At 35.8% G+C, this 14,794-nt stretch overlaps 1 protein-coding gene across 5 annotated transcripts in view; it reads right to left on the bottom strand.

The window, feature by feature from the left end:
- The window catches only part of REV3L (REV3 like, DNA directed polymerase zeta catalytic subunit), a 186,737-nt gene that overhangs the window by 65,628 nt on the left and 106,315 nt on the right, over nucleotides 1-14,794 (bottom strand). For all 5 annotated transcript variants that reach the window (XR_014312147.1, XM_082731928.1, XM_082731926.1 and 2 more), the window contains 3 exons: nucleotides 12,409-13,325; nucleotides 5,704-5,783; nucleotides 4,273-4,398 (listed from right to left, as the gene is read on the bottom strand). Coding sequence is in view for 4 of the 5 variants with exons in the window: in XM_082731928.1 (XP_082588054.1) it covers nucleotides 4,273-4,398; nucleotides 5,704-5,783; nucleotides 12,409-13,325 (1,123 nt within the window). In the remaining variant the exon portion in view is untranslated. The remainder of the gene's footprint in view (nucleotides 1-4,272; nucleotides 4,399-5,703; nucleotides 5,784-12,408; nucleotides 13,326-14,794) is intronic.

Raw genomic sequence — 14,794 nt, 5'->3', positions numbered from 1 at the left:
TCAGTGACAATATATACTTAAAATGATTTCTCTAAAATACATGCAGTACCTCTCAAGTTTCTCAAATATTGAGAAAGAGAATGACTAGACCAAGTGTTTGTATTTTGAGTCAAAATCTGTTACTTTGTATTTTCTACCCAGTTAACTATGGTTTTGCCTCTAGTTTAGACTAAAAAGAAAGATGTATTTTGTTTTGAAATTCCTATTAATTCTCTACTACCACAATTTACTTCTGTTTGTTCTAGGTAAGTTTTTTGTTTTGTTTTTAAAGATTTTATTTTTTGATTTGAGAGATAGAGATCACAAGTAGGCAGAAAGGCAGTTAGAGAGAGAGAGAGAGGAGGAAGCTGGCTCCCTGCCGAGCAGAGCGCCCGATGCAGGGCTCCATCCCAGGACTCTGGGATCATGACCCGAGCCGAAGGCAGAGGCTTTAACCCACTGAGCCATGCAGGCACCCTGGTAAGTTTTTAATTATAGTTTTCCCTGAAAAAATATTGTAAGAATTATATGCCATCAACTACACAATAGATTTTTGCCCATGTATATTTTCTCTTTAACATATATGCAAAAAAGTAGTATTTTGTTTTTTGTACTTACATTCCTATGCTTATAAAAACTCTGAACTGTAATCTTTAGTTCTCTTCTTAAAAACCAAGACAAAATAAGTAGAAACTTTAGGTAAAAAATAAAACATAGGTTGGATTCACGATTACAGCCATCACTGTACCAATAATGTACATACATGTGGCAATGGAAAAGAGGAGACTACTCTTTCAGTATTGGTAACTATTAAAATCATACAAATTTAATGAAGGACTGTGTTTGGTATTTATTTTGCATGAAGAAATGTAAATACAAGGCTCCCCCTAGTGATGGACGCAGAATTTGGTAGACCTCTTTGGAGGACAATTTAGAAATATCTTTCAAAATTAAAAATGGACATCTCCTTTGATCTAGCAATTCTATTCCTGAAATATATCCTGCAGATATACTCACATGTAGTCAATATTTATGTATGAGGATGTTCATTAAAAATTATATTTCCAGGGGCGCCTGGGTGGCTCAGTGGGTTAAGCCGCTGCCTTCGGCTCAGGTCATGATCTCAGAGTCCTGGGATCGAGTCCCGCATCGGGCTCTCTGCTCAGCAGAGAGCCTGCTTTCCTCTCTCTCTCTGCCTGCCTCTCCATCTACTTGTGATTTCTCTCTGTCAAATAAATAAATAAAATCTTTTAAAAAAATTATATTTCCACTCTTTTATAGTTCATAAAAGACTAAAAACATAAATGTTTATCTGTTGGTGACTGGTTACATAAATTATGTAACATCCCATAAAGACTACATATAATAAATACTCTGTAACTTACAATTTTCAAAAGAATGAACCAGATCTAAATGTTCTAATATAGAAAATACACTGAAAAGTGGAACCAGTGAGTGTAGCATGTGTTTATGTATGTAAAAACGTTAAAGCACATGCACAGAAAATTTCTGCAAAAAGACATAAAAATAAAGAACTGCTTATACTGTCTTTGGGGAAGGACACTGTTTAGAGTCTGATGTGGGAGGTAAGCTTAATTTTCACTGTAAATCTGTTTGTCTTGCATGCTTTAATAAGTTTGTAATTAAATACTTTTTAAAATGTAAAGAACATTAATTATACATATATAAAGCACAAGAATAAAACAAATTTCTACAAATCTACTATTTTCTTTGAATATATACTTTGTTTCTAAATATTAAAAACATCAAACTAAGTAAAATGGGGAGCAAAGGGAAAGAACTTCTACTTTTAAATGTATGCTCTTCAGGCTTGATTTTTTTAAAGACAATAATCACATATTAATTTTATAAGTTAAAAAATCTAAACTGGGAAACCTCTCCCTCAACTCAAACCAAACCAAACCAAACCAACAACAAAAACAGTTTATTTAGAAAGGGATGAAAAAGCAGACTATGAAGAAGACTGAAGACAATTTCACGTCAAAAGATTTGTGGAGGTTTTCTTATTTAATAGGCCAAACTGCACATTCAAATTTTGCCATTCTATTGCTTGATATACAATGCACTACTGATCTTAGGGACATTTTTTTTAAGCAAACATGAAATCAAGAGATGGAGAGATTTACTGAGTGTGACTTAAGAAAGAGGTGGGTGACAAAGGAAGATGAGGATTATAACCCTTCTCTTCTGTACGGAGAATGTATATGCAGAAGAGAGGGAATGTATATGCAGAAGAGAATGTATATGCAGAAGAGAGCACAATAGAACACAAAGGAAAAAAAGCTATGGGCACAATTCCCTAGAAAAAGGAATGGCATAGATACTGTAGATTTTTTTTCCTCATTCCCAATGTGACCACCAGGTGGCAATACATGTTGAGATGAAAGTCTGCTTAGGGAAGAAGCTGTGAGTAACCTACCATAACTTCTAAGTGATTTTAACTTCAAGAGGGTTCATGATTCTGCAGTGGCATTATGGAGAAATAATGTTAAGAGCACAAGGAGAATAATCCTTCAAATAATTAAAGGATAATCATATGTAATGAGTCTTTTCTAAGGTCTATAAAATTTGCTTTAATAAATATTTTTTATCACATAATTTTTTCCCTAATTTTAGGTCTGTACTTCATTAAGATATGTATTCCTGAGTTTATTACTTAATTTACCTAGGCTTCGAGGGATATGGTACAGGGCCAAGTAGGTATAAAGCAGGAACTAAATGCTGTTGAAAAAAGCAATGTTCAAGTAATTAGGGAATCAGACTATGTTCCAATTTCTAAAAAAGTACAAATTTTAGCTCCAATTTAGGTGAAAATGAGGACAATATTTGAATTTTTCTTAGACAATGCTCATCTATCCTTAGAACAGTTTAAGACAGAATTGACTTGAGAACAAATATACAAAAATAAAAAATCAAATTTTGTGCTCTAAGGGCAAAGACATAAAACAACTGTTCCAAAGAAATATCATGAAAGTCACATGTAATTTTAAATTTTCTAGTAGTTACATTAAAAAAAGTAAAAATAGGCTAATTTAAAAATAGTTTCATTTAATACATCTAAAATATCACCCTTTCAACATGTAATCAACATAAAACATTACTAATGTGATATTATGTGATATTTTACATTCTTTGTTCCTATTAAGTCTTTAATTAAGTCTTCCTATTAAGTATTTACATTTACAGCACATTTCAATGCTGATGTTAAAAATTTTTATATGGAAATAACTGGTCTGTATTATTGTAAAATTTACAACTGAAAAAGTAGTTTTAAATACCTAAGTTGTTCCAAACATATTTAACCATTTTCTAACAAAGGAGCCAATTATCAGGTTTTAAATCTAAATTATGTATAATTAAATGAAATTTAGAATTCACTTCCTAGATGGATATGGCAAATTTTAAATTCTCAATAGCCACATTGCTAGTGGTGGCCAGCACAGGTATGTAAACAATGAAAATATACTCTAATTTACACCTTAATGCCTGCCAGAGATATGCTCTGAGTTGTGTTTTAATACAGATAAATTTTCTTTATTTTTTAGTATGTCCTGTGATTGATGTACATATTTATAAGATGGCTGCCTACCCTTTGGCATATGGTCTGTGCTGTGAAGGTAACAATAGAATCGTAGCAATGAATTAGCAAGCACTGATTCACTGAGCCAAACAAGTAGAAAATACAAGTAAATATCTCATTTAGGATACAACATCTTTTTTTTTTTTTTAAAGATTTTATTTATTTATTTGACAGAGAGAAATCACAAGCAGATGGAGAGGCAGGAAGAGAGAGAGAGAGAGAGAGAGAGGGAAGCAGGCTCCCCACTGAGCAGAGAGCCCAGTGCGGGACTCGATCCCAGGACCCCAAGATCATGACCTGAGCCGAAGGCAGCGGCTTAACCCACTGAGCCACCCAGGCACCCCAGGATATAATATCTTAATATAACAATCCCAGAATAACATAAAGAATAGTTATAAAGGCTTTTCTAATTTTAGCTTCTATAAACCAAATTTCAGCTCTAAGATTTGTGAAAATTGTGAAATCACAAAGCAGTCTCAATAACTGATGGCTACTTCAAGTTTCTCAAAAAACAAAAAACCAAAACCCAAAAAGGTTTCTCTATTTTATATGAATATATAAATTAATAACAAAATGAAGATTAACAGGCACAGAATTCAATGTATTCCACCCTCTGTAAGAGATGTCCATACTTGTCCATAGAATAAAACATGAGAGGTTAAATAGTGTATGTGTCACTGTTGCAATTTTACCTCATGTAAAGCTTTTGCCTCCTGTAAGTTTTGCACGCTGACTTTGAAACCGTAAGTATTGTTTAAAGATGGTCCGTCAATCTGAGAAGTTTCTTTCTTTGGGGTATTTACTGCTGCAAATTGATTCTATTAAAAAAAAACAACAACAACACATAGCCAGAAAAAGATAAATAAGCAATCATTTTTTTTTGATTACTTATTCCTACTTCGATAATCTGCTTTATGTGTTTAGTAATACATGATAAACTAGTACCACCTCTTCAGACCCAAGAAGAAAGTAGTTAAATATTTTATTAACATTCTTTTCATGCTAGTAATTCAAGGTATCAGAACTGGGTATATGTAGAAATATCTGATATAATCTGCAAGCAAACCAAATGTCGATCTTTAGTTTATAAACCCCAAATAATGAAAATAAGTCTTGTTGGAGAGCTGACATTTACACCACATGGACATCTATCTTGACCTTTCTTGGAAGTATAGCAAACAAGCAGGCAATGTATTTGCAACCAGGCTGACTAAAGTTTCTATAAGATTTGAAAATGTGGGTCTGTATTTTACTCTAATACAACATGTGTGTGAAAGATGAATGAAAACATAATTCATCTTGAAAGGTTTGGAAAAAATAGAATCTATTTTTTAAAATATTTTTTTCTAATTTCCAGATTCGTTAACCATTCCCCCCAATGTTGATTTATGCTCACAACACATTTGTACTTATTCTTTAATATAAATAGCTTGTAATTCAACAATATTGATTTAAAAATGAAAGCTTTAAAAAAGTATTTAGTTCTAAAATAGAAATGCTGAAACGTATTTTATGTGGTTAATATTAATGAGATGTAACTAATACGGAAGTGATTTCTGTCATCTATATTTAAGGATACATGTCTAATGTATACCTTTTTAAACATAATCATATATTTCTAAGTATTACTATATTTTTAGTATTTGAATAAAGATATTTAAGATTTTTTAGTTTCAGGAGTAAATAATGTTGCTTTCCTTTACTACTTAGTAAAATGAACTGAAAAAAATCAATATTATAGTTGAGAAAAAAGTAATAAACCAAGAAAAAGGATATATTTTTGGTGGGATCAAAAATCACTTACTTGAGCTCTGCTGTCATTGGATTGTTCTGATTTTGCCAGTAATCAGTTAATGTATTTGTATCCTCATAATCCACATTTTGGCTATCATATTCACTTTCTCTGTAATATTTGTATTTACATATAAGAATCTTTTAGATCCCAACAACAAAAAAAAACTAAAAAAAATTAGGCAATTTCTTGTTGTCTCAAAGATATGTAAATAAAATGATGCAAAAATATAATAAAATTTTTAAAAATTGAGATACAAAGTTATCAATTATCTAACTGAAATCTAAGAATGGATCTTCCACTGAACAATAAGTATGTTTAGCATAGTTACCTTCGCTGGTGTTAAGAGTACTCTTCCAAGAGTATCAGTATTACTTTCTTTCCTATGACTCAATTTCTGGGTTTTTGGTTCTGTAGAAAGAAATGTCATATTTAACATCAAAACTGTACGTCAAAATTACCTTTAATTTTTGTTATTCCAAACTCCTGAGGACCATTTGTATTGTTCTATTGTCCTATTAATTCCCCCCAAAGACTTCATAATTTAAAAATAAAACTAATTCAAACTTCTGATCCCCACTAAACTAACTTTAAAATTCTGTATTTTTAAATAAAAACATTTTTATCTTAATTATTGAGTTTTATATCTTAGTCATATCCTAGGCAATCATTTAATTCATTTATTTATATATTCATCAATTATTTATGATGAGGAAAAAATAGAGTCTCTTCCCTCACAGGGTCTAGAGTGAGAATGATACTCATCAAATGCATTCAGCAATATAAAATTGTAACTGGGGTAAGTATGACAAAGGGGAATATAGCTGGGATTTTTATTAGGGAGATTAGGAAGGCTTTTTTGTGCTAAAATCAGAAGAAAGAGTAGTAATTAACTAGGAACTGAGTAAGAATTTTTCCTGATTACCAAGATAAAGAAGTGGAAATTACTGTGGGTGGAAAGAAGGCTAGGACAGACATCCAGGTGAGATGATGACAGCTTGGCCTAAGGTTGTGGTGGTAGAGGTAGAGAAAACAATGGAAAGATTTGGGTAATTTGGGAAACAAAAAAGTGACAGTACTTGGCTGGTAACAGACTAGAGAAGATGGGGGAAAAGGGAATCAGGTGGGTGTTACAAATAAATCCCCTGTTTCTGAGTTGTGTAATTCAGTGACAGAGAGATGGCTGTATTATTCACTTAAGTAAGGGAAAACAAAAAAAACCAAAAAACAAAAAAACCCCACAAGGGCTTTTATGTGTGGGCATGTATGTTTGTGTGTATGAGTACACTGGATGACCGGTGGCAAATGTATACTGTGAGATCATAAATTGAGTTTTATAAACATTGACATTATGGGATGCCAGACTGGTTCAGTCAGTTGAGTGTCTGCCTTGATTTTGGCTCAGGTTTTGGTCTCAGGGTTAAGGGATCAAGCCCCGCATTGGGTTCTGTGCTGGGTGTGGAGTCTGTTTAGGATCTCTTTCCTCCTTTCCCCTCTCTCTCATCTTGAAAAGAAAAAGAAAAAGAAGAAGAAGGAGAAGCAGAAGGAGAAGAAACAGCAGAAGAAGCAGCAGAAGCAGAAGAAGAAGCAGGAGAAGGAGAAGCAGAAGAAGCAGAAGCAGCAGCAGCAGCAGCAGCAGCAGAAGTAGAAGTAGAAGCAGGAGCAGCAGCAGCAGCAGCAGAAGCAACAGAAGAGCAGCAGAAGCAGAAGCAGCAGCAGCAGCAGCAGCAGCAGCAGCAGCAGCAGCAGAAGAAGAAAAATACTGACCTTGTGATGCTTTTGAGCATTCAAAGAGAAATGCCAAATAGACAGCTAGATTGGAGGTTAAGAGAGTTTGGAACTTGAAATTTAAATCTGTAAGTTATCTGTAGTAATCCTGTGGGTAGGAGCTCACTATTTAGGGAGAAAATACTGAGTAAAGCTTCAAAGGAAAGCAAGTAGGCAGACACATAGGAGTAGGAGAAAAGCCAAGGGGACTGAAAACTCCAAGAAGGAAGGTATGGTCGATAGAACAATGGCTGTTTAAAGAGGGCACATGACAGGAACACCAAGAAAACATATACTGGCTTTAGCTACATGAAACTTTTTGAAAATCTTTACAAGAGCCATACTAGTGGAATGATGGGAGCAGAATTGAATATTGAGTGGGCTAAGAAATGAGTAGGAGATAAGGAAATGGGAGTTGTCAAATTCTAGAAATCTTTTAAGAAATCTGGCTTTGAAGAACAGCAAAAAAAGTAGAAGCTGCAGGTATAAGGTCAAGGCAGGTTTTTGGTTTTCTTTATATCTTAAAGTGTGGGAGAGAGTTGGGTATATGTTAAAGCCAGTGGGAAAAATCAAGTTGAGAAAAAGGAAGGTTTCTAAGAGGGCTCCTGTATTTCACCCAACAAGCAAAAGAACATAGGATGGAAGCATCTATAAATAGATTTCACGGCAGAAAGATAATGTTTCCATGTGATAACTGATGACTTTATAGGACATGATAAAATAATAATAAATAACTTCTCATTAGTGGAGTTAAAATTTCATTTAAAAAGCTCTGATTTTCAGGTCTAAACTGGTACCAAAAGATTGGGATCATTCCCTATATATTTTCAGAGTTCAGTGCTTTGAAACTTGAACCCAATCACAAGAGGAAATTTGGAAAGAACACAAATACATGGAGGTTAAAAAGCATACTACTTAAGAATGAATGGGTCAACCAGGAAATTAAAGAATTTTAATTCTTTAAAGAACGGGTCAACCAGGAAATTAAAGAATTTTTAAAAATTCATGGAAACAAATAAAAATGAAAACAACTCTTCAAAACCTTTGGGATGCAGCAAAGGTGGTTCTAAGAAGAAAATATATAGCAATACAAGCCTTTCTCAAGAAACAAGAAAGGTCGCAAGTATACAACCTAACCCTACACAAAGGAGCTGGGGAAAGAACAGCAAGTAAAGCCTAAATCCAGCAGGAGAAGAGAATTTATAAAGATCAGAGCAGAAATCAATGAAATAAAAACCAAAAGACCAGTAGAACAAATCAATGAAACTAGGAGCTGGTTCTTTGAAAGAATTAGTTAAGATTGATAAACCCTGGCCAGACTTATCAAAAAGAAGAGAAAGGATCCAAATTAATAAAATCATGAATGAAAGAAGAGAGATCACAACTAACACCAAATAAATACAAAAAATGATAAGAACATATTATGAGCAACTACATGTCAATAAATTAGGCAATCTGGAAGAAATAGATGCATCCCTAGATACATATGAACTACCAAAACAGAAGTAGAAAGAAACAGAAAACCTGAACAGACCCATAACCAGCAAAGAAATTGAAGCAGTAATCAAATATCTCCCAGCAAACAAGGGTCCAGGACCAGATGGCTTCCCAGGGGAATCCTAACATTTTTTTTTTTTTTTTAAAGATTTTATTTATTTATTTGAAAGACGGAGATCACAAGTAGGCAGAGAGGCAGGCAGAGAGAGAGAGAGAGGGAAGCAGGCTTCCTGCGGAGCAGGGAGCCCGATGCGGGGCTCGATCCCAGGACCCTGAGATCATGACCCGAGCCAAAGGCAGCAGCCCAAACCACTGAGCCACCCAGGCGCCCCGAATCCTAACATTTGAAGAATTCATACCTATTCTTCTGAAGCTATTTAAGAAAATAGAAATAGAAGAAAAACTTCCACACTCTTTCTATGAGGCCAGCATTACCTTGATCCCCAAACTAGACAAAGATCCCACCAAAAAGAACTACAGACCAATATTCCTGATTAACATGGATGCAAAAATTCTCACCAAGATACTAGCCAGTAGGATCCAACAGTACATTAAAAGGATTATTCACCACAACCAAGTGGGACTTACTCCTGGGCTGCAAGGATGGTTTAACATTTGTAAATCAATGTAATACATTACATTAATAAAAGAAAGAACAAGAACCATATTCAGTAGATGCAGAAAAAGCATCTTTTTCTTGATTAAAACTTTCTTGATTTTCTTGATTAAAACTTTTCACAGTGTAGGGATAAAATATCTCAATATCATAAAAGCCATATATGAAAAGTCCAGAGCAAATTATCATTCTCGATGGGGGAAAAACTGAGAGCTTCCCCCCAAGGTCAGGAACATGACAAGGATGTCCACTATCACGACTGTTCAACACAGTAGTAGAGCCCTAGCCTCAGCAATCAGCAAACAAAAAGAACTAAAAGCATCTGAATCTGTAAAGAAGAAATCAAACTCTTACTCTTTGCAGATGATATGACACTCTCTGTGTAAAACCCAAAAGACTCCACCCCAAAATTGCTAGAATTCATACAGAAATTGAATTGCTAGAATTCAATGCACAGAAAGCAGTTGCATTTCTATACACTAACAATACAGGAGAGAGAGAAACTGAGGAGTCGATCCCATTTGCAATTGCATCCCAAACCGTAAGATGTAGAAATAAATCGAACCAAAGAGGCAAAGGATCTGTACTCAGAAAACTACAGAAACACTCATGAAATCAGGAAATGACAGATGCTGGTGAGGATGCGGAGAAAGGGGAACCCTCCTACAATGCTGGTGGGAATGCAGGCTGGTGCAACCACTCTGGAAGTGGAGTGGAGGTTCCTCAAAACGTTGAAAATAGAACTACCTTATGACCTAGCAATTGCACTACTGGGTATTTACCCTAAAGATACAAACGTAGTGATCCGAAGGGGCATGCGCACCCGAATGTTTATAGCAGCAATGTCTACAATAGCCAAACTATGGAAAGAACCTAGATGTCCATCAACAGATGAATGGATAAAGAAGACGTAGTATATATACACAATGGAATACTATGCAGCCATCAAAAGAAATGAAATCTTGCCATTTGCAATGACGTGGATGGAACTAGAGAGTATCATGCTTAGTGAAATAAGTCATCGGAGAAAGACAACTATCATATGATCTCCCTGATATGAGGAAGTGGAGATGCAACATGGGGGGGGGGGGTGTTAAGGGGGTAGGAGAAGAATAAATGAAACAAGATGGGATTGGGAGGGAGACAAACCGTAAGTGACTCTTAATCTCACAAAACAAACTGAGGGCTGCTGGGGGGAGGGGGTTGGAAGAAGGGGTATAGGGTATGGACATTGGGGTGGGTATGTGCTATGGTGAGTGCTGTGAAGTGTGTAAACCTGGAGATTCACAGACCTGTACCGCTGGGGATAAAAATATTTCTATGTTTATTAAAAAAAAAAAACAAAAACAAAACACTCATGAAAGAAATGGAGGGATCCAAAGAAATGGAAAAATGTTCCACGCTCATGGACTGGAAAAACAAATATTGTTGAAATGTCTATGCTATCTAAAGCAATCCATACATTCAATGAAACCCCTATCAAAATACCATCAGCCCCCCCTCCCACAGAAATGGGACAAATAATCCTAAAATTTGTATGGAACCAGAAAAGACCCCAAATACCCAGAATGATGTTGAGAAAGAAAAAAAGCTGGTAGCATCAAAATTCCTGATTTCAAGCTCTATTACAAAGCTGTAATCATCAAGACAATATGGTACTGGCATAAAAACAGACTCATGGATCAATGGAACAGAATACAGAACCCTGAAATGGAACTTCAACTCTGTGGTCAACTAATCTTCCACAAAACAGTAAAGAGTTTTTCCAATGGAAAAAAACAGTAAGGAGTTTTTCTAATGGAAAAAAGACAATCTCTTCAACAAATGGTTTGGGAAAATTGGACAGCCACATGCAGAAGAATGAAACTGGACCATTTCCTTATACCACACACCAAAATAGATTCAAAATGGATGAAAGACCTAAATGTGAGACAAGAATCCATCAAAATCCTAGAGGACAACACAGGCAGCAACCTCTGTGACCTTGGCCACAGCAACTTTTGGCTAGACATGTCTCCAAAGGCAAGGGAAACAAAGGCAAAAATGAACTACTATGTCTTCATCAAGATAAAAAATTTTTGCACAGCAAAGGAAACAGTCAACAAAACCAAAAGATAACCAACAGAATGGAAGAAGGTATTTGCAAATGTCTTATCACATAAAGGACTAGTATCCAAAATCTATAAACAACTTACCAAACTTAATACCCAAAGAACAAATGTTCCAATCAAGGAATGGGCAGAAGATACAGACATTTCTCCAAAGACCACGTACAAATGGTCAACAGACACATAAAATAATGCTCAATGTCACTTGGCACCAGGGAAATACAAATCAAAACCACAATGAGATCCCACCTCACACCAGTCAGAATGGCTAAAATTAACCAGTCAGGAAATGACAGATGCTGACAAGGATGCAGAGAAAGGAGAATCCTTTTACACTCTTGGTGGGAATGCAAGCTGGTGCAGCCATTCTGGAAAACAGTATGGAGGTTCCTCAAAAAGCTGAACATAGAGCTACCCTATGACCCAGAAATTGCACTCCTAGGGATTCTGAAGGAGCACCTGCACCCCAATGTTTATAGCAGCCATGCCCACAATAGCCACACTACAGAAGGAGTCCAGATGTCCACTGACAGATAAATGGATAAAGATATGATACAAGAAATCTTGCCATTTGCAACGATAGGGATGGAACTAAAGGGTATTATGCTAAGTGAAATAAGTCAATCAGAAAGACAATTACCATATGATCTCACTCATGATGCAGAATTTAAGAAGCAAAACAGAGGATCATAGGGGAAGGGAGGGAAAAATAAAACAAGATGAAATCAGAGAGGGAGACAAGCCATAAGAGACTCTAATCATGGGAAAAACTGAGGATTGCTGGATGGGAGAGGGGTGGTGGGATGGAGTAATGGAGTGATGGACATTAAGGAGGGCACATGATATAATGAGCACTGGGTATTATGCAAGACTGATGAGTCGCTGAACTCTACCTCTGAAACTAATAATACACTATATGTTAATTAAATTTAAAAAACATATTTTAAAAATCACATAAAAAAATTCTGAATTTCATTACATAGTCTAATGTTTTCATTTCTACATCTTTGAAAAAGAACTTTGAAGTCCTTGTTATTTGTAAACTCACCTGTTGATAAAGGGCTCAGGCTACTTGCTTCAGGAAGCCTTTCCAGAAGTTTTCTCTGGACAATTGGTGTACTGTGAAGGCAGAGTGGGTCACATATTCCAGTCCTTGCCCTAACATTAATTGGAGATATCACTAGAGGCTCCAGAGGCTCCCTGCAGGGGCTTTTCTGTATACCATCTTTTACTGGTTTTAAGATACTCTCAATATTCAGGGAATGTAGTTCCTCTACTGGTGATGTGGGTCTCTCATCTCCATTTAAAGTTTTAGAATCCGGGGATGTTGCCTGTTGCCAAGGCGGAATTACTGGAGAATCAGGGGAGCTATAACTAATATAGTAGTCATCATCATCATCATCTTCAACTTTCTCAGCATCATTTGTGGAAGCAACTGGTGGCAGTGCCTGGTTTTCACTTATAGTTCGACTACAATCCATAGTTGGTGCTTGCAAAGCAATATGGGCGTTATCAACATCTTCCTTGGTATGTGCTGTGGTGGGGAGTGTATGTGGAGCTGTACTCATTTTTGGAGGCACTACAGGTTTGTCATCTGGGTTAACTGAAGAGCTGAAGTTCTCAGCAGATTTTACAACTCCAGTTGGCTCAGTTTTAGACAGTTTCTTGGAACGTTCATATTCTTCTTTGGCGTGAAGCCATGCTTGAACCAGTTGTCGACTCGGGGCACATTTGCAAGGCATAATCACAATTTTTTTATCTTCAACCATTTTATAGCTATTACTTGACCCTTTATTGACCACTGCCTGGCCATTGCGAAGGGGTGACCCTGGTCTTGGATTCTGAGTCATTGCCGAGAAAGCCGTTTTCCACAGACGAAGTCCTTCCAAGGAAAAGTCTCCCTCAAACTCAGCCAGATCATTTGGAAGTCGAGTTTCTACCATGAGAAGCCGTCCACCGATCTCCCTATAAACAACATATTTTAGAACACCTGTTTTGTCTCAAAGAGTGATTACCAAAATATTTAGCTCCCTATCCTAAAGATTTTTTTGAAGTTTCGTTTGAATTCTTAGAAATGCCCATTTCTTTCCTTTCTGTGTCCTCTCACTACATATTTAATGCAGGTACACTCTTTCTAGTCTTAGCATGCTTTTCTTCTCAGGTATATGCTACTAAATTAATTTCCTTTGAAAGGAATCATCAATACCAGGAAAGAAGGTATTTTTTTTAAGTACCCCTTGAAGCCTCCTTTTCTCCAAGGAGATGGCACAAACTGATCATATTCCTTTCCTCTACTCAAATAACTCTCCATCGTCATCACATATGAATAAAAAGAATGGAATAATTTTATCATTAGAGATTGTTGTCTCCCTGGATCTTATCTACAGCCTCTCTAAACATTCTCTAGTAGCTACAGTAGTTTAGCAAAACCAGTCAGTTCAAACATATCTTTGTACTCCCCCAAGTCCTTTCAAACATTAAAAAAAATCACACACAATTGAGATAAATTACCCTATTCTTACTCCCCTTTACATGGCAAGGCTTAACACTAGGAACTTTAAGTTGGCAGAGGCCACAGAATACATAGCATAAATGCTGATAATGTATGTGTATGTGGGGAATCACTATTAAAAGGTAGCCTCATTTATTTTTTTTCAATAGTTGGAAATATCAAGTTAAACTTCTTTCTCTAACATATATCCACTGGTACTATCTCTGTCTTTTGCAACAAGAAAATCTACTTTTTCTTCCTTATGATATCTCTTTCCTGGATATGAAGGTAAGTTCTTAGTTCTTCCAGTTACTTTTTCTAGGGCATGATTTCCCAAATATCCTGGTCATTCTCTACATAAAACTCAATGAACTGGATTCATGTTTTCTGATTTGGAGCTGAAGGATTACCACAGGTGCTTTTCCCCTTTACATGGAAAGACTTTGGCCCTTAATAGTTAACTCTGTAACCACCTCCCTGCTATATGAAGAATCAGAAGAAAGATTATCGCTACTGAAGAAAATGAGTACATGTGTTATGTGACAGAGCCAACTCTAATATTAATGATACAGAAATCATAATGAAGTAAAAAATAACAAAAACTGGTAAGGTATGGTAAATTCAGCTCTCTTGAATATGTCAACAGTGTGGTTATTGCTGCAACTCATGTCATAATATACCTCAAGAGTCTTCCATTTTTTAGTAATCCTACTTCTAAGACTATGTGGAAAAACCCCAAAATACAAGATGTGCTTCATGAGGAAAACAATAATCACATAATTATCTATAGTGGCAGAACAGGGAACAAACTTTCTGTTCAATAAAATACACATATGATAGGACTATCATGTAGTCATTAAAATGATGTTTCCAGGGCGCCTGGGTGGCTCAGTGGGTTAAGCCGCTGCCTTCGGTTCAGGTCATGATCTCAGGGTCCTGGGAT

This window comes from Mustela nivalis (assembly GCF_964662115.1).
Source record: "Mustela nivalis genome assembly, chromosome: 5".
Lineage (NCBI taxonomy): Eukaryota > Metazoa > Chordata > Mammalia > Carnivora > Mustelidae > Mustela > Mustela nivalis.
Note: the sequence above shows the minus strand (reverse complement) of the source record. Positions and strands in the feature narration are given on the sequence as shown.